General features: G+C 47.0%; 1 protein-coding gene across 2 annotated transcripts in view; it reads right to left on the reverse strand.

Annotated features, from left to right (window-relative positions):
• Positions 1-1,584: 1,584 nt before the first annotated feature.
• The window catches only part of Prpsap1 (phosphoribosyl pyrophosphate synthetase associated protein 1), a 30,069-nt gene continuing 14,232 nt past the window's right edge, over positions 1,585-17,421 (reverse strand). For both annotated transcript variants that reach the window (XM_005350772.2, XM_026780630.1), the window contains exons 4-10: positions 11,658-11,830; positions 10,548-10,663; positions 10,085-10,140; positions 9,270-9,415; positions 6,766-6,836; positions 2,782-2,928; positions 1,585-2,219 (exon numbers count right to left, since the gene is read on the reverse strand). In XM_005350772.2, the coding sequence (XP_005350829.1) occupies positions 2,061-2,219; positions 2,782-2,928; positions 6,766-6,836; positions 9,270-9,415; positions 10,085-10,140; positions 10,548-10,663; positions 11,658-11,830 (868 nt within the window). In that variant the 3' untranslated portion in view covers positions 1,585-2,060. The remainder of the gene's footprint in view (positions 2,220-2,781; positions 2,929-6,765; positions 6,837-9,269; positions 9,416-10,084; positions 10,141-10,547; positions 10,664-11,657; positions 11,831-17,421) is intronic.

The raw sequence follows: 17,421 nt of genomic DNA on the forward strand, positions 1-17,421 counted from the left end.
TGGCTCAGGCCTAGTTCCTCGGAGGTCCCAGACTCACGCCTGGACCAGCAGAGGTTTCTGGTTTCTGCCTACTCCCTTTGACGTCCCAGACTCACAGTGGCCTCTGGCACTGGCCCACTTGCTCAGCAGTTGCTCCCTGTACCTGCTTCTGTGGTGTTTGCTGTCTCAGGTCTGCTCTGGCCCAGGCGGCTGGCTCAGTCTTGCCTCCACAAAATGTCCCTGGTCTGGATCCGCTCCCGCTCCTGTGGAGCTTGCCTGCTCTGGCCTAGGTCCTTGTTTCAGTCCTGATTCAGCAAATGTCCCTGGTCTGGATCCGCTCCAGCTCCTATGGAGCTGTCTCAGGCCCACTCTGACCCAGGTAGCTGGCTCAGTCCTGCTTTCGGGGTTCACTGCTTCAAACCTGCTCTGGTCTAGGTTGCTAGCAATCTTTGCTACATAAATCTTAAAATATCTTTTTTTTAAACCAGGGAAAAATGAAAATAGCTGGAAATATAAATGTAATTTTAGAATTGAAAAGGACTTTAGTTTTCAATTCTACTTTTGCATGTGTGGCAACAGGGCCTGTGGCAATACAGATTAGAAATGGGTTGGTTTATATGTAGAGCTAGCCAATAAGAAGCCTGAGCCATCAGACAAACAATTATAATTAAGTCTCCAAAAGCTTATTTTATAAGCAGCTGCAGGGATGGGACCAGGTGGAACCCAGAAAACTTTCAGATACACCATGAAGCTGGGGAAAAGGCTCAGAGGGTAAAAGCATTCACTACTCAACCTTGAGAACACGAGTCTAAATCCTCAAACCCCCCACACAGAAAGGCAAGCATGCCTGGAACACTATAGCACCGGGAGCTCACAGGCCAGTCAGCCACCTACACCAAGGGAAGATTCTGGTTCACTTCTAGATCACCCCACCACACACACAGTTCTTCCTCTACCACCAAGCTAATTATCTTAATGGCTGAGTTCTTTCTCAATTTTCCGTATGTGGATCGTTAACAGAAGGCAACTTGTTTGTGTGCTTGAAAAGACCACTGTGCACCAAGTCCTAATTGTGGGATGGGAACCCTCCTTCTCATTAAGGGGTAAGAGAGGGGAGGAAACTTCCCTGTGGTGAGATACAATTGTACAAATAAGACTCCTTCCTGTCTAGCAAAGCCCATAAGCCAGCCCACTTCCTTTCCCGAGAAAGGAATCTCTATGATGCCTGGCCTGACCTGGAGTTGCTTAGACAGAAAGCTCTGCTGTCTGCAGGCCTCCCGACCGTGTGGATTGGAACCATGATGCTAAGTGTAATCTCTTGAGCAAGGCAACCAACACTGCTCACTCCACCTCTCTAGACAGGGCAGTGATGGAACACTTGCCTAGCGTGGGGGAGGCCTGCGGCACTCTCTAGAACAGACACACACACAGATTTGCCCTCAGTGCCTAGGAAGGGGATGGATGGAGTCTGCAGGAGACGTATCTGTGGGTCCATTCCACCACGGACCCTGCCCACCTGTTTTGTATCCACTGTTTCCCACATAAAACAGACAGGGTTTGTCACAATCTAGGGGGAGCAGGGAGCCCCAAAGTAGACAAGACACCAGAGAGACAAGAAACCTTTATTTGCAACTTCTGAGCAACACGGTTGCTGGGGACAGGGTCCTCTCTAACCTGACTAGCTCAGGGAGGGCAGACACAGATGCTTCTGTTTAATGGCAGCTGGCACAGGGGTTTCTGAAGGAGAAGTGATTCTCTGAGACATGTTACACCCAGGTCCAGGGTGAGAACACTCAGCTCCCTGGCCAAATTCAGTACCCCACTTGCCTTCCCTAGAGCTGACACTACTGAACAGAAGGAGCAGGGAGCCTCCACCTCGGTAGGACTTTCAGTGTCTGCTCAGGGTTAGGGAACAGGGCCGATGATGGCCGACAGAGAAGGTTATGTCATTTATGTATTAGTCCTGTCTTCTTTCCTATCTTAGAGCCTCCTCCTCACGAGCCCTGTAGAGACTTTTTCTACCGCAGCCCACTTCCAGGCCGACACATGGCTGTGCAGGCTTAGGGTCACAGCCACTCAGGTCAGTCGTCCACCGTGATGTTCCGGAAGAGGTAAGCCATGGACTCTCCGTTGTGAATCCTCCGAATGGCCTCACAAAGAATCAAGCTGATGTCCACAGTCTTTATCTTGGGACACTGCAGTTTCTGGAGCTCGTGAGGGACAGTGTTTGTCACCACCACCTGGATGCGAAGCAATGGAGAGAGCACAGTTACACATCTGTCAGGAGTGGCTATAAAGAAAAGCAAACCTAACATTTAATTTAAAGCCCTTAGCTCCAGCTCCACACAAAACGCTTCTTTAGTGGTATGGGGGCTGAACCCTTCATACACGCCAGTGTGTTCCACTGAGCTACAGCCCAACCTTGGTTCTGACTTTCAAGAGGGTCTCGATATGTGACCTAGATTAAAGCTCAACTATAATCATCTCTCAAGTGCTGGGACTATAAGAGTAAAACCCCATCTGGCCAATGTACAGACTTTACAAACTGGGCGTCCAGGGGCTCAGAACTTAGGTCCTAAGAATGTCCAGCCCCATTCAAAACTTAGCCATTATCAGGTATCAAATGTGACTCTACTGTCAACATGAGTTTTTAAATGTACTTTCTACCCAAAGTACTGTTGACAGGTTGTCAGCCTAGCTAGGGGCATGACAACTTAACAGAGTCAACTTTATTATTCCCAGAAACTGCACTGGCAGCCTGGACTCAAGCTGAATGTCCTAAGCCCTTTAAAGCAGACAAACCTCATCAATGGAGGACTCCTCAATCAGACGGGGGGCTTCAGCAGACAAGATACCGTGTGTGGCCATGACATAGATCTTATAAGCTCCCCTCTCTTTCAGGATCTCTGCAGCAGCCACAAAACTCTCCACGTCGTCAATGATGTCATCCTACAAAGAGAGGTGGCTTCACCCACTCTCCACCCCGCAGAGAAAGACACCCACCTGGTGTGCCAGGTCCTTCTGTATGTATTGCTTTTATTAGTTAATGAATAAAGAAGCTGCTTTGGCCTGTGATAGGGCAGAATAGAGCTGGGCAGGAAAACTAAACTGACTGGTGGGAGAAAGAAGGTGGAGTCAGTGAGACCAGAGGAACCAGATGCCCGGTAAGCCACGACCTTGCTGGGATACACAGATGAATAGAAATGGGTTAATTTAAGATATAACAGCTAGCTAGTAATATGCTTAAGTGATTTAATTAATACAGTTTAAGTGATTATTTAGGGTCTGGGCAGCCAGCACCTCCAACTACAGATGGCACACCAACGTGTGCCAGCTGAATCCACATAAAACCTGGGAGAGCTTGGAAAGGAATCCTAGACACACAAGCAAAAAGTTTAGCCATAGTTTTCCCCCCAGATGGGCTCTGTTTGCTGGCAGCTCCTTTAAGAGAGGTCTTCCTGGCTCAGTATTAGCAGGAAAAAAACCTTGTGGTTTTAAAACAGTGGCTTCCTGATTCATGCTAGTTGCAGGAACAGCTCTGGCTCTTTAGGAGGCCGAGCACTTAAATGGAGTCTGTGAGTAACGTGTTACAAATTGCTTAATGGTGATATAGATCTGCTGTGACCCTAAAGCCTGAACAGTGTGCCTGGCTCTCAGAGGCAGTGAGCATGCCTCTGCCATGTTGGACTAGGCAGAACCAACAGGCAAAGCTCAGAGTTGGTCCTAGCCATGCCTGGTCAGCATTAAAAAAAAAAACAAACCAAAAAAACAAACAAACAAAACCCCCCCCCCCAAAACACAAATAAAAAAAACAACCCACACCCCTGGTCGGAAAATAATTACAGATATACACACAATAAAGACAAATTCAGATGGAAAAAGACCTTGAAATGGGTCACAGTGTTGGATAAATGTACATAGGCTTCAGAGACAGAGAAGGAGAGGGAGAGGGAGAGAGAAAGAGAGAAAATGAATTGTAGGGGCCGGATTATACAGGCCCATTTTTCTACATTTTATGGTGGCCGAAATTCTGAGCAACCTTCAAGGCACAATTTGCACCTGTCACACAGAAGGCATCACCCAGCCTTTTGGGACAATGTGATGGTGACGTCATCCTAAGCAAAGGGTCAGGATGTGCTAATGTCGCTCTGCTCCTTCTGTTGTAATTTAGGAGGTCACCTGGGAAAGAGGTGTTAATTCAGTCAACACATTGCAGAAGTGACCACAGTCATTCTCCCCACTACCTACAAAACAGAATGCTAATGGATTTCCCCTCAGTTCACATTTTAGTATAAAAGCTGTTTGGAGAATAAATGAGGATGATTTTCAGGATGTGAATTCAGGATTTCATGAAGGATCCTTGAAAGCTCCCTCCTGATAAAGTAATTTGAGCTGTTTTTTATTCCCATGCCTCCACTCTGGTATGAAAAATGGTTTATGTCTGGGTTGGACCCTGACAAAGAATATAGACTGTTAAATGGTTTTAAAAATTAAAACAAAGTCTTTAAATAAAGAGACAGAATTCAGATAATCACAGATTAAAAGAGTAAAGATGGAAAACACACAGAGTCTGGATTATGTATATTATTGTGTTTTCTCTGAATTTTCTGACTGTGAATGAGCACACAGAGACATTTTATTGTATGGGCTGCTAAGCTAAACAACATGTACACTTTAAAGGCATCTTGACTTCAAAATCTGGGTCTAAGGATTTGTTGCTTTGGAAAAGAGGTCCTGCTTTTGTTTCCACAGAGGATGAGAACCTGTGGATTGCTTCCAGACTAATGTGATTTGATGGAACAAGACCCTCTGAAAGGTCTCCGCAAACCCCAAAATTACTTCGCCCAACAAAAAGCAGGAAGCAATTTGTATAGAACTACACCCAAATTCCCAAATATTGTTTATAAATGTTTGTTTACATTTAAAGGGGGATATGCTATAGAGGTACTTTGCATTGGTATGGATCTTGATTTATTGATACAAATTTAAGGTCAATTTTGTTATTACATATATTTCTGCTCTTGATTAAGGTACTATGTTTGTGCAATTCATTTAAAAATGTAATGTAAAATTAAGAAATACAGGTTAATAGAAAATCATCTATAATAGTAATGTTAATTAGGTTTTCTAGATGTACAGAGATATATTTCAGATAGATAGGTATTCTTCAAACCTTTCAAAGACTACAGAATATGGCATTTAAAATGTTTTAAGAACTTAGGACTTTACAGGACAGTGAGACACATCCGTTCCTGACAACACCAAGCTACTTCAAGAGGAAGATGGGCATCAAAGAGATTCCTCATGGAGTTTGTTAGTCATTTGGGCAAGAAACTGCTCTTGCCTGGATTCCTTGACTGGACATGCAGGACCCACAGAGAGAGGACTGCTGAACTTGCCTAAAGGTGAGATGGTCCTTTGGAGTTCCTGCTTCATGAAAGAATCTGCCAGATACTATGCATCTGTGGTTGAAGATGGATGCCCCAATGGCACAGAAGAACTTTAGGTGACTGTCCAGGCAGCGAGATGTCTGTCAATTTTGGAGTTTTGGGAGTTGCTTACAATGCACTGTTAACTTAGGTAATGTTATCCTTTCTGGAGTCTTTGATGGAGTTGAAGAATAGATAGTTATAGTTTTCCTTAGTTATAATAAAAGATAGATATAAACTTTATAGATTCACAAAAATAAGATAGATGATAAGAGTATTTTCATTAATTTGCCAGATGTAAATGGACTAAATATTGTAACTATAATTCTTGCTTGATAACTGTTTTGTTGTATGTAATCTTGCTATGTTAAAGTTAAAACCTTTTTTATTTAGACAGAAAAGGGGAGATGATATGGGAAGTCCTTCTGTATATGTGTTGCTTTTATTGGTTAATGAATAATGGAGCAGAAAATATAAGAGAGCAGAATAGATACGGCAGGAAAACTAAACTGAATGCTGGGAGAAAATAAGCAGAGTCAGAGATGCCATGTAGCCGCCAGGAGACAGACGCCTGAGCTTTGCCTGGTAAGCCACGATCTCGTGGCGATACACAAATTAATAGAAATGGGTTAATTTAAGATATAAGAGCTAGCTTAAGTGATTGACCAAGCAGTGATTTAATTAGTACAGTTCCTGAGTGATTATTTCAGGTCTAGGAGGCCAGGAAGCGAACAAGCAGCCTCTGCCTCCACCATCTCTCTGCTGCACATGGTTTCAGTAACATTAGAACACATGCCTGGGCCAAGAGCTGAGCTCCCTGGGACAGCAAAGGTGCACAGATGCAGGGTGAGTGACAGCAGAAAGAGCAAGGCCCCAGTCCTAGGTATGTGTGTCATGGCAGCTGAAGCTGACTCCACTGAGCCAGCATGCTGCTTACTTTGTCCCAAGACAGGGTGACACAGAAAGGAGAGAAATAAAGGAGCCACTGACGATGTGACTCTCATGTGCGAGAGCAGACGGCACTGGGACATCTGCCGCCACTGGTGACAATCGGAAAAGCCCCATCTCCAGCTTATCCTACGGCCCCAAAATGTGAGGATGATGGTGTGAGCTGGTCTGAGGGGACCCGGAACCCCCAGATGAAGGTCATGGTGTACTGAATTTCCCGTGGGAGGCACTAGGCTTTTGTCAGCTACCCATTAATTTCCATTCATTTCTGTAAAAATTCTATTACTTTCTTAAAGGAGACTGAACAGGAAGGGCGGATGGGTGCAGAGGATCCGCCCTCATGCTGAACCACACGGACTAAGACACCAGTGTCACCTCTGACACTGAAAGATGATGATGAGTTCCATACCACTATGATCGCAATGCGTCCCCCGACGTCCCCGACCACCGTTATTGGGGGCTTCTCTTTGGCCATCATCACTAGGAAACAAATCACAAGACCCAGTTAGTCAAGTACCTGGGAAAATGTAATAATGACCTGGTGGCAAGCCACAGCCAATTACACAACCTGACACACAGAACCCTCCTTGACTGACTCACTCAAGAGAAAGAGCTGCAGCAGCCCTGCTCACAGAAACAGGACGCAAGAAAATTTTCTAGTGGCTGAGCAGGAGTCCTAGACCATTTTCTGGTCCAATTTTAACAGGTCCTTCTTCATTTCCCATAGTACCAGGATGCTCCAGTCACAAATGCTCTGCACACAGCTGGTTAGCAGTCTGACATGGTGACATATGATAATCCCAGAGGTGGAGGCAGGAAGCTTGAGAATTTCAGGCCACACACACCAAGACCCTGTTCTCAGCAGAATTCAGCTCTACTTGGTCATGTTAAGTGGGGCTATGTGGGAGGCTGAAACAAGTGTAACATTCAGCTCCAAAGTTTGCGACCAGGTGGGCAACACGTTAAGACAGCATCTTAAAAAGGGAGTGGGGTAGGGGGTGGCTAGAGAGATGGCTCAGTGGCTAAGAATGCTTGCTGTTCAATCATGAGGACCAGAGTTTGGATTCCAGAGTCTGCATTAGACAGCTCCAAATGCCTCTAACTTCAGCTTCAGGGAAGCACCTCACATGAGTATACACACACACAGTCTCTCTGGGGAAGAGGGGCCAGGCATGGTGGTGCATGCTAGTTGTCCTAGGACTTTGTGTGTGTGTGTGTGGCGGGGGGGGCTGAAGAAGAAGGATCTCAAGCCCAGGCTCCAGAGCCAAGACTGTCTCAAAACTAGCAACAGCAGAAGACAGCACCTGTCAACAGCCACCTCAATAACTGAGTCAGGAGAGCTGTCAATAGACACGAATGATGAGAAGGGGTATTCACAGTATGCTACTGACGAGGAAAAAGTAACTTTCCTAGTGGGAAGTCTGACAGGCGCTAGCTTAACCAGGATGCCAAGATCAGCCTTTCCAGCAGGGGACACCACGTGTTTCCTGTGTCATTCCTGCTAAATTTGAATCTCAGCGTGAGGACATAAGCAAGTCCCAGTTAAGGGATAGTCTACAAAATAACCACTGTGTTGCTCTGCAGTGTCAAGGTCATCAGCAACAAAGAAGAGAGGAGCCACTCTGGATCAACTGAGGCCACAGAAATGCCAACTAAGTATGTGCAGCCACAGGTCAGGCCCTGGGCAAAAAAACAAAAAACAAAAACAAAACAAAGGTTTTCCTCCTGTTCCAGAGCACACGGGGAAGAGCTAAGGTCATTCCGAGTGAGAATCAGTCTCATCTGGACAGTCAAGTACTCAGGATCAAACAGTACCAGAGCTCAGGCTCAAGGCACCCAAACTACAACAGTGTAAGCCGGAGACTCTGGAGGAAGGGACAGAGCCAAATTCTTTTTACAGCCAGCACCAAAAAAATGAATAAAATTATGAAATTCTCAAAAAGCGAGAAAAAAAAACCAAAATACCCAAGTAAAATTAAAAGCACATCACAAACTCTTTATATATAAAACATATACAAAACTAGAAATGAAAGTGAAGCAACAGCCGGGCAGTGGTGGTGTACTTGAGAAGCAGAGGCAGGGAGATCTCTCTGAGTTCAAGGCCAGCCTGGTCTACACAGAGAAACCCTGTCTTGAAAAACCAAAAAAGCAACAGAGTGTTAAAGGGATGGGATGGAGAGCAAGCACACACTTGAGCTGGGTCCTGAAACCAACTCTGATCCCCCCATTACCTTTTGCTTCTGAGCTATAGCAAAGATAATTTTGGAGAAAAAAGAGAGAGAGAGAGAGAAACATTTTTCCTCCAAACATCTTAAGCCTTGCTGCAGCACACACTTGTCAGAGTCTGCGGAGTGACTGCTTGCACATTTGGAGTAAGAGGAGCAAGTCAGTCAGGTATCAGGTCAAACTAAAGGTGCCTGATGCCAAAGCCTATGTCACCAAAGTAAACCCGAAGGCTCTGGACTCCACACCATCACATACAGTTGTTCACTGCATCTAGACGTCAGTTAACACAAGCCCTGTCCTACCCATCCTGCTGGAACACCTAGCTCTCCTTTTACGAAGGGGTCGTGAAAGCAACAGTACCCATTTATTTAAAAATAGCTGAACAGCCCAAAGAGCCTACAGCTGATTCTTAGCCACTTATACTATTTAGAATTTTCTTCTGTTTATAGGTGAAGATGTGGGGCTGGAGAGATGGCTCAGAGGTTAAGAGCACTTACTGCCTGCTCTTCCAAAGGTCCTGAGTTCAATTCCCAGCAACTACATGGTGGCTCACAACCATCTGTAATGAGATCTGGTGCCCTTTTCTGGCGTGCGGGCATACATGCAGACAGAATACTGAGAATACTATATATAATAAATAAACCTATAAAAAATAAAATAAAAGCGAGGCCACAGAGTGAGTCTTACGGGGAAGCTCCAGGCCCGGGTGCACAGTAGCGTTCTTGACCATGGGGGGCGAGTGTCGACCATCGTCCATGTCCAGCTCCGTGCACTGAGCCTCTCCGTGGATCACAGCCAGTCCCAGGCGCAGTCTCTCAGCATAGGACTGAGCCCTGAGGAAGACAGCGGTTGGGAATGGTAACAGTGGTGAGAACACACGGCCCCTGGTGCCACTGCAGCAATCCCAGGACAAACCACAGTCATCTTTGAGGGGACACAGAATAATCCGAAAATAAACAGCGCCAGGACTACTGCTGGGTTCTGGGTAATTCGGGTTCCTTCTCCCCAATATTCTACGAAGTCATTTCTAGAACTTTGTTCAAACGATGTTTCAAAATCAATGCCAGGCTGGGGTCGTGGCTTAGTTGGCAGAGTCCTCATTTAGCATGACTGAGGTTCTGGGTCTGATTCCCTGCACTACGTAAACTGTAAACCACGTGAGGCAGAGGCAAAAGGATCAGAATTTCAAGGTCACCCTTAGCTATGAAGGAAACCTAAAGCAGCCCGAGATACATGCCAGATAAACTGCCTAAAAAACCACCTAGGACCACTGCCCAAAAGCATCCCTGGCCTCACTAGTTTCCATTCCCCCCCAGAGGAAAACAGTAACTCTGCGCTCAGGTACAGTCTGGGGCGCTGAAGACGAAGCTGCAGGGACGATCCAACAGTGGGGTGGGAAATGGGAACCCATGAACCTTCACTGTCACACTGAGAGCTCTGGCTCCCCAGACTAACCCTAACTTTAGAAGTAGCCACAGGGTCAGAAACGACGGGGTGTTTACCTTTTTGCAGCATCAGGAGACTTAGCTACAATGACTGCATTTCTGTAATTTGGAATCTAGATTTGGAGGAAAAATAAAAAAGTACTGAAACATTATTGAAAAAAATAAAACCACTTAAATCTGGATGCTTGCTCAGGACCTCTAAGAACCCACGCCAGCAATCGGTGTGCTAGCGTTCATGCTGACTGTCATCAACAACTCATCGCTGCAAAAGCACTGACTGCTACATCAGGACAAAACTGCTAAAGCCCTCATTCTAGAAAACACACGCGTGAAGGCGCTCAGAGGGCCTGTTCTTTTTAAAGTCTGAAGACATGGCCCTCCGTGCCTAGATGCCCTCTGGCTGTGGCAGGCCCTGAGCCTCGGAGAGCTCCTGGGATGTGCCTTCAATAGCGAGACCTGAGGCCAGGGGAAACTAAATAGCATGTCTTTGAGGACATGGGGTCTGCTGGAGGCTCCTCACTTCTTCCTGGATATACTGAAGCAGGAAAGGTGAGGCTCTAAGGTTGTCCACGGGAAAGCTGAAAAAGCCTTGTATTTCCTTTTGGTGAAGATCCATAGTGATAATGTGAGTTAAACCTGAAATTTTAAAACAAAAAATTACAAAGTTCTCCCCTACAAGTTAACGGCCACAGTGGACATAAACTAGGTGTTCAATTCCTGCTTCCTACCAGAAGCCTGAAGGCAGGGCCACTGGGAACCAGGGACACAAGCTCTACTGTCAGTCTAAGGAACAGCATGGAGTAGAGTGACCAAGAGCTACAGCAAAAGGGTGTGCTCGCTGCACTATCCTCAGTGCGGTCAAAAGAGAGAAAGAAGAGCAAAATCAAATACGGATACGGAGCAAATGTGAAGCAGCAGAGAAATAAGACAGCCTCGCCCTCAGCAAAGAATCTAAACCAACGGCTGGAGACCACGGTTACCTCAGAAACAAGCAAAGGAACAAGAGACTCGGCACAAGCGCAGGACTCGGAGGCGCCCAGTGCCTTTCTGTGATGGAAGGAAGGATGTGAGGGCGTTCTCAGGAAAAAGGGACATCTACAGACACACTGCATGTCAAAGGTCACTGCTCTCCCGGACCACAGAAGCAGTACTGTTCAGACAGCAGCCAGGGGAACCTCAGCCACTGTCCAGTGTTACTCTGTCTGCTCCACAGCAGGAAGTGTGCACTGCTCTACACGGGGAACAGAGTGGGAAGGCTACCCAGGACTAAGTGTGAGCTGGGGAGGGGAGGAGACACTGACAGAAAGTCTCTTCAATTAACCTCCAACTGAGGCCAACAGAGTCGGCCTGAAGCAGGAGGTCACAAGAACGACATGCCTGCCAGTTAAAATACAGATGACAAATGGCAGCCAAGTAACACAAACAGGTCAGAGAAAATCCTAAAGCAGCGCCTGCTAGAGACAGAGGGGAACCAAGAATATGCCCCTCCGAACAATGAGACAGGAAACAAGGTGTCATTAGCGAGTCTGTAGAGAAACAGGTCCCAAACCAGACACGGAGGTGGAACCTGACCTGCGGGAGGGAGGGGCTACATCTAGCGCTGGGACCCCAGGCCTCTGGTCACACTCACCGGCTTTTGCCAGCATGGAAGCCAGGAGCTTGCACACAATGGAGCCCCTCTTCCTCATCTTGCTTTGCTTGCTGTAGGGGAAGTAGGGGATGACACCGATGATGTTTCTGGCACAGGCGGTCTTCAGTGCATAGGCCATAATCAGTAACTCCATCACGGCTGTGTTCACATCTCTAAAACATAAAAATAACCCTGGAGCAAAATCTACACATTAACAACCAGCAGGGCCCCAGCATCTGGGAGACGGGCACTCCACCCTTCCGCTGGCTGCAATGACGACCCCTTTCAGCTGGGTCAGGTGGAGTTCTCAGCTGTGGTCACTCACACCTGCAGCAGTGACCCGGCTCTCATCTCTGCCTGTCTCTTCTACGTCAGTAACCATAGCACTTGACACCTGCTGGTACTCAGTCAAGAATTCAGGCGTAGGCCATAGCTGTCATTAACAGAAAGCATTGTCTTTCTCACAGGGAAGGTGGAAAGGAGTGGGGAAGTCTTGGAACTTTTCACAACCCCCTTTCCTTTCTTCCTCTGGCACATTCCTGAGAAAGACAGGAGAAGGAAACCTGACCCTGAAGCGTGTCTGAGAAAGGTCACTCTGCAGAGGTGATGGACTTTTCTGGAAGATCTCAAGCTCTTGTCCCTATTCTCTGACTCTCGGGCAGATACCACCTCCTTCTCAAATCCCCGTTCTCTGGGAGCGCAGACTTCCCAGGTGCAGCCCGGGAGCGGACAGGGAGGAGGCAGGCTGCCCACATAAAGACAGTGCAATCTATCATCCCCCTGCTGCGGAATCCAATGCGGCCACTGAATCTGCAGGACAGTTAGGCTCTTCCCGTCTCTTCTCCCTCCCTGATACAGGGTCTGTCTAGGTTGCTGGGCAGACCTGGAGGCCACTGTGCTGAGCAGGCTGGCTGCCTCTCGACAGCAGCTGCAAGGACGCCCTCTTACTGACAGCTTTGTCCTTCAATATTAAACCCCAGAAATGCCCAACCTCGAAGGGCACTATGTTAGAAATGACACTATGTTAGAAATGAGATCATCACAAACTCCAGAGACTAGGGAGAACAAGGCAGTTCTTAGACCCAGTTCTGATTCTGAGCCAGGCATGGTGTGAACATTTGAACCCCAGCAATGGGAGGGAGAGGCAGTGGATCTTTGTGAGTTCCACAGCTTGTCCACAGAGAGTTCCCGGACAACCAGGGTACATGCTGAAACCCTGGCCTGGCCAACAAAACAAAACAAAACAAAACAAAACAACAATGAATAAACAAAATTAAAAAAAATAAAAGAGTTCTGCAGAAAAGGACACAGGCATAGGGGAAAGGCAAAGACAATATATGTGCTGATTTGTCCCAGATGGTTGTGTTTTTTGTTTTGAGATAGGGTTTCTCTGTGTAGCCCTGGCTGTCCTGGAACTCACTCTGTAGACCAGGCTGGCCTCAAACTCAAGAGATCCACTTGCCTCTACCTCCCAACTGCTGGGAGGTGTGCACTGCCACCACCTAGAGCAAGACAGCATTTTTTTAAAAAAATCCCTCAATAGAGAGAAATTTTCTGTCATTTTTTCCATAGGCTGGGACTTGCCCCCTCCCCACATTTCCTACCTTACTTTCAGGACTCAAAGTTTTATCTAATAAATAAGTTGGGACTTGAAACTGCCCTGCCTGTCGCTTTGACCCTGAGCTTGGTCACACAGCGAACTACCCGTAACTCAAGTTCGAAACAAGCAGCTACCAAAGACACTGAGTGCTTCCTGCTTCTAACTCCCATCAACTGTCAGACACAGCCCACACTGACAACAACCCCAACAATCCACTCCTCCCATTTGTCATAACCACTTATTTTAGGTAGGGCTACTTTTACTGCTGTCAAGAGACACCATGACCAAGGCAGCTCTTACAAGAAAACATTTAATTGGGGGGACTCAGTTTCAGAGGTTCAATCTACATCTTGATGAGAAAGCAAGAGGAAGGCCACTGTCACTGGGCAGTACCCTGAGCATAGGAAACCTCCAAGTCCACCCCACACTGACACACCTAACAAGGCCACACCTCCTAATAGTGCCACTGCCTATGAACTTATGGGGGCCTGTTACATTCAAACCACCTCATCGCTATAGGAATCTTTGATTAAAAAACCTCTCTCGCCAGGGGGGGGGTGGTGGGTGGTAGGTGGCACACTCAGGAGGCAGAGGCAGGTGAAATCTCTGAGAGTTCAAGGCCACCCTAGACTACACAGCAAGCTCTAGGACAGGCTCCAAAGCTACACAGAGAAACCCTGTCTTGAAAAAAAAAAAAATAAACATCTTTCTGACTCAGTAGTAAAAGTGTATAACGTCCTTGTAGATCCTGAGTGTAGGGTCTCCCACACAATCCCCCGCACGATCCAATGCCAACAGCAATGGCAGCTGTCTGAAGGTGAACCAGGAGATACCCAGGCCATGTCTGGTTCAGCAATGGTAGCTGTCTGAGGGTAAACCAGGAGATACACATGCTATGTCTGGTCAAGTGATAACGGGAGGAGACCTGCCAGGACAAAATTTCCAAACCTCTTCTGAGCTGGAGGGCTACAAGAAACTTCAACTGTACCAACAGCGAAGACGCGCACCAGGCAGCGTCACTGTCCTTCGTGAGCAACTGCAAGGCAGGTTTCTGCGTTTGCCTGATAAACAGGATGCCCGCAAGTAAGAGGATAAACTTAAAAGGTTATAAATAAAAAGCTTTTAGCTTTTTTTCTTAACTCTGGAAAAAAAAAGATCCAATGCCCTGTCAGGTCTGAGGGCACTTGCACACAAACACGCAATAATAAACCTGAAACATGGAACACTTCTCTCAGAGTGCAGGTATGTACAACTGACTTACAGGCTCATCTTCAAGACAACCCCTGGTTGAGTCCCCTTCCTTAACAGTTCTTTCTTTCCAAGGGAACAGTGTTAAGGCTAGCAGGAAGACAAGACAGTCTTGGTACAACCAACAAAAAGCAACCAAACACTTTCCAGGCACTTGGGAATTCCTACCATTGGGCTAATTTTAGTTCAACCATCAATTATGCATGGAGCAACTGAGTTTATCGCTCGGTGAGGCTGGGGACAAACAGCCAAGAGGCAGCCCATCTTGGGAGAAGATCAGAGCACACGACCACTCTTGCCATAGGCATTTATCCTAAGCAGCGTACGTACTTTAAATAGCAATGCTCCTCATCCAAAATTATACCTCCATACTTATTCTTCCCTTACCAACATTATATACACCGAACCTCAACAAGAACTCAAGCAGAGCTGGAAGAAGATAAAGTGTAGCTGGCCTTGTTATAGCATGTGCTATACACATCGGCCTGATGCCATGGGTTCTGCAGAGCACTAAGGGAAAGGCCAGCCAATAAGAACTGACCTTGAGATCCCAGAATTCACCATTTCCTACATAATAATCTTACTTTCCATTTCTCCTCTTCCCAGTAACATACCAAAACATTCCCCACCATGGTTGAGCGTGGTGACGTGGCTCTCTCAAAGCCAGCTCTCAGGCAGAAGGAGGAGGATTTCTGTGAGTCTGGGGGCAGCCTAGGCTACACAGTGGGCTCCAAGCACCCAAGGCTACAGAGACCCTGTCTCCAAAACAGAACAAAAAGAGTAATATCCTCAAGTCCTCAATTTCCATCATCAGGAAAGTGACAATGGAGCCTTTATCTTGCTGGCTTTATCCACTGCTGAGACATGAGACAAACCGAACACAGGCAGTTGTTTTGTGGCTAGCAGGGTTTAGAGGACTTGGCAGGCAGCCTCTGCTTTGTCTGTTAGGAATGTTCCAAGCTCATCCTGCTGGTTCTTGTAGTCACATGTGTAAGTAGGACACACTTAACTGTCTCACCAACAGTCTGTCTCTCTTTAGGGTAATTATACTTCACATTAGACTCAGCTCTGACGACTCTCATTTTCAATAAACAGAAATTAATTTGGGGTAGGGAAGTAAGACACAATGTGTAGTGTGTGTGTGTGTGTGTGTGTGTGTGTGTGTGTGTATAAGACTGTTTGGACCTGAAAAAGCACTAGTCCCACTCCGCTTCACCAACTATCTATAGCAAGTAAGTCCTATGTGGTTTCCACTCAATTTTTTTTTCCTGATTTTACGAGACAGGGTTTCTCTGTAGCTTTTGAAGCCTGTCCTGGAACTAGCTCTTGTAGACCAGGCTGGCCACAATTCTACTTAATTTTTAGAATATTATTTGTGTGTGTGTGTATGCAGACCCACACATCTTAACACCCATTATGTAGGGTCCAGACTGCTGTCAGGCTTGGTGGAAGGGGCTCACTGACCTATCTTGCCCTCTACATGGTGTTTTGGTTTTGTTTTTCGAGACAGGGTTTCTTTGTGTAACAGCCCTGATTGTCCTGAAACTCACTTTGTAGAACGGATTGGCCTTGAACTCACAGAGATCCTCCTGCCCCTACCTGCTGAGTGATGGGATTAGGTGTGTGGTAAAGTGCAGCTGTGACACCTGAGGACCTGAGCTCAACCCCCAGGACACACACAACAGCACAGAGAACCCCCTCTAACATCACACGCACGCTGTGGTGCATGTGTGCACACACAGTGGCGCACGCCTTTAATCCCAGCACTCGGGAGGCAGAGGCAGGCGGATCTCTGGGAGTTCGAGACCAGCCTGGTCTACAAGAGCTAGTTCCAGGACAGGCTCCAAAACCACAGAGAAACCCTGTCTTGAAAAACCAAAAAAGACATGGGGGCTTGGAAGAAGACAGGAAATACCTGGAGAGGTTGGGTTTTGCCTTGACACTGCCTAACAAATACAAGAGAACCGTGACTTTTAAATCCCCAAACTCAAGGAAGGAAAGGAAAGTCATCTATCTCCTCAAGATAGGCTCACATCTGTACCCAAGCTCCTCCTTCAAGGACAGTCTGGGCTATAAACAGAAGACACTGGGTTTAAATAAAATTCTTCTGGCTGTTCATCCAGACTTGGCCAGCCTGAGACCTGTGCCAGCTGTTTGTTATCTGATCCTGCTGCTGTCTTCTGTCATGGTCCTGGGGTCACTCCACGGTCACTCCACAAGCCTGGCTTAAATATTTGTTCTGAGCACTCTTGGCTTCCGTGAGAGGCTAAGAGCAAAAACTGTGTCAGGGCAAACCTCCACCCACAAAGGACCTTGGCAGTGCTCTCCCACACTGAGACCAGCACCTGGATGGCGACCCCCAGGGAAGGACCAAGTAGGACGTGCAGCTCAGTGCTGGAGACCTTGCCTTAGATGCACAAAAGGAAATAAAATTTGAAAATACTGAGGGTTTTTATTTTTTTGCCCACTGACAGAGGACTGTGACTTCCACACTGACAATGACACTTAAGAATAACCTGGCTACTGAGGGAACTTCAGGGGCTGGAGAGATAGCTCAATGGTCTTCCAGAAGACCCAGGTTCAGTTCCCAGCACCCACACAGCAGCTCACAACTGCTGGAACTCTGGTTCCAGGGGATCTAATATTCTCTTCTGACCTCAGTGGGCACCAGGCACACATGTGGTACTGTAGGGATAAGTCCAGCCCCTTAGGGGGCGTGTTCACCTCGGGCTAATGTTTACCTATAAATCTGGCCAGCGTGCTCCCAGCCACTGCTTCTGCTTTCCTGGTCTCCGCGGGAACAGTGGTTCTGTAAGTCTATTTCCCCATTAAAGCTGTATATATTTTTACAATCTGTCTGCATTCATTTACACCACGTTGGGCTATTTTGCCCCCGCCCCAGCACAGGAGGGGGGG

This window comes from Microtus ochrogaster, chromosome 7 (genome assembly GCF_000317375.1).
Source record: "Microtus ochrogaster isolate Prairie Vole_2 chromosome 7, MicOch1.0, whole genome shotgun sequence".
In the NCBI taxonomy this organism is placed as follows: Eukaryota; Metazoa; Chordata; class Mammalia; order Rodentia; family Cricetidae; genus Microtus; species Microtus ochrogaster.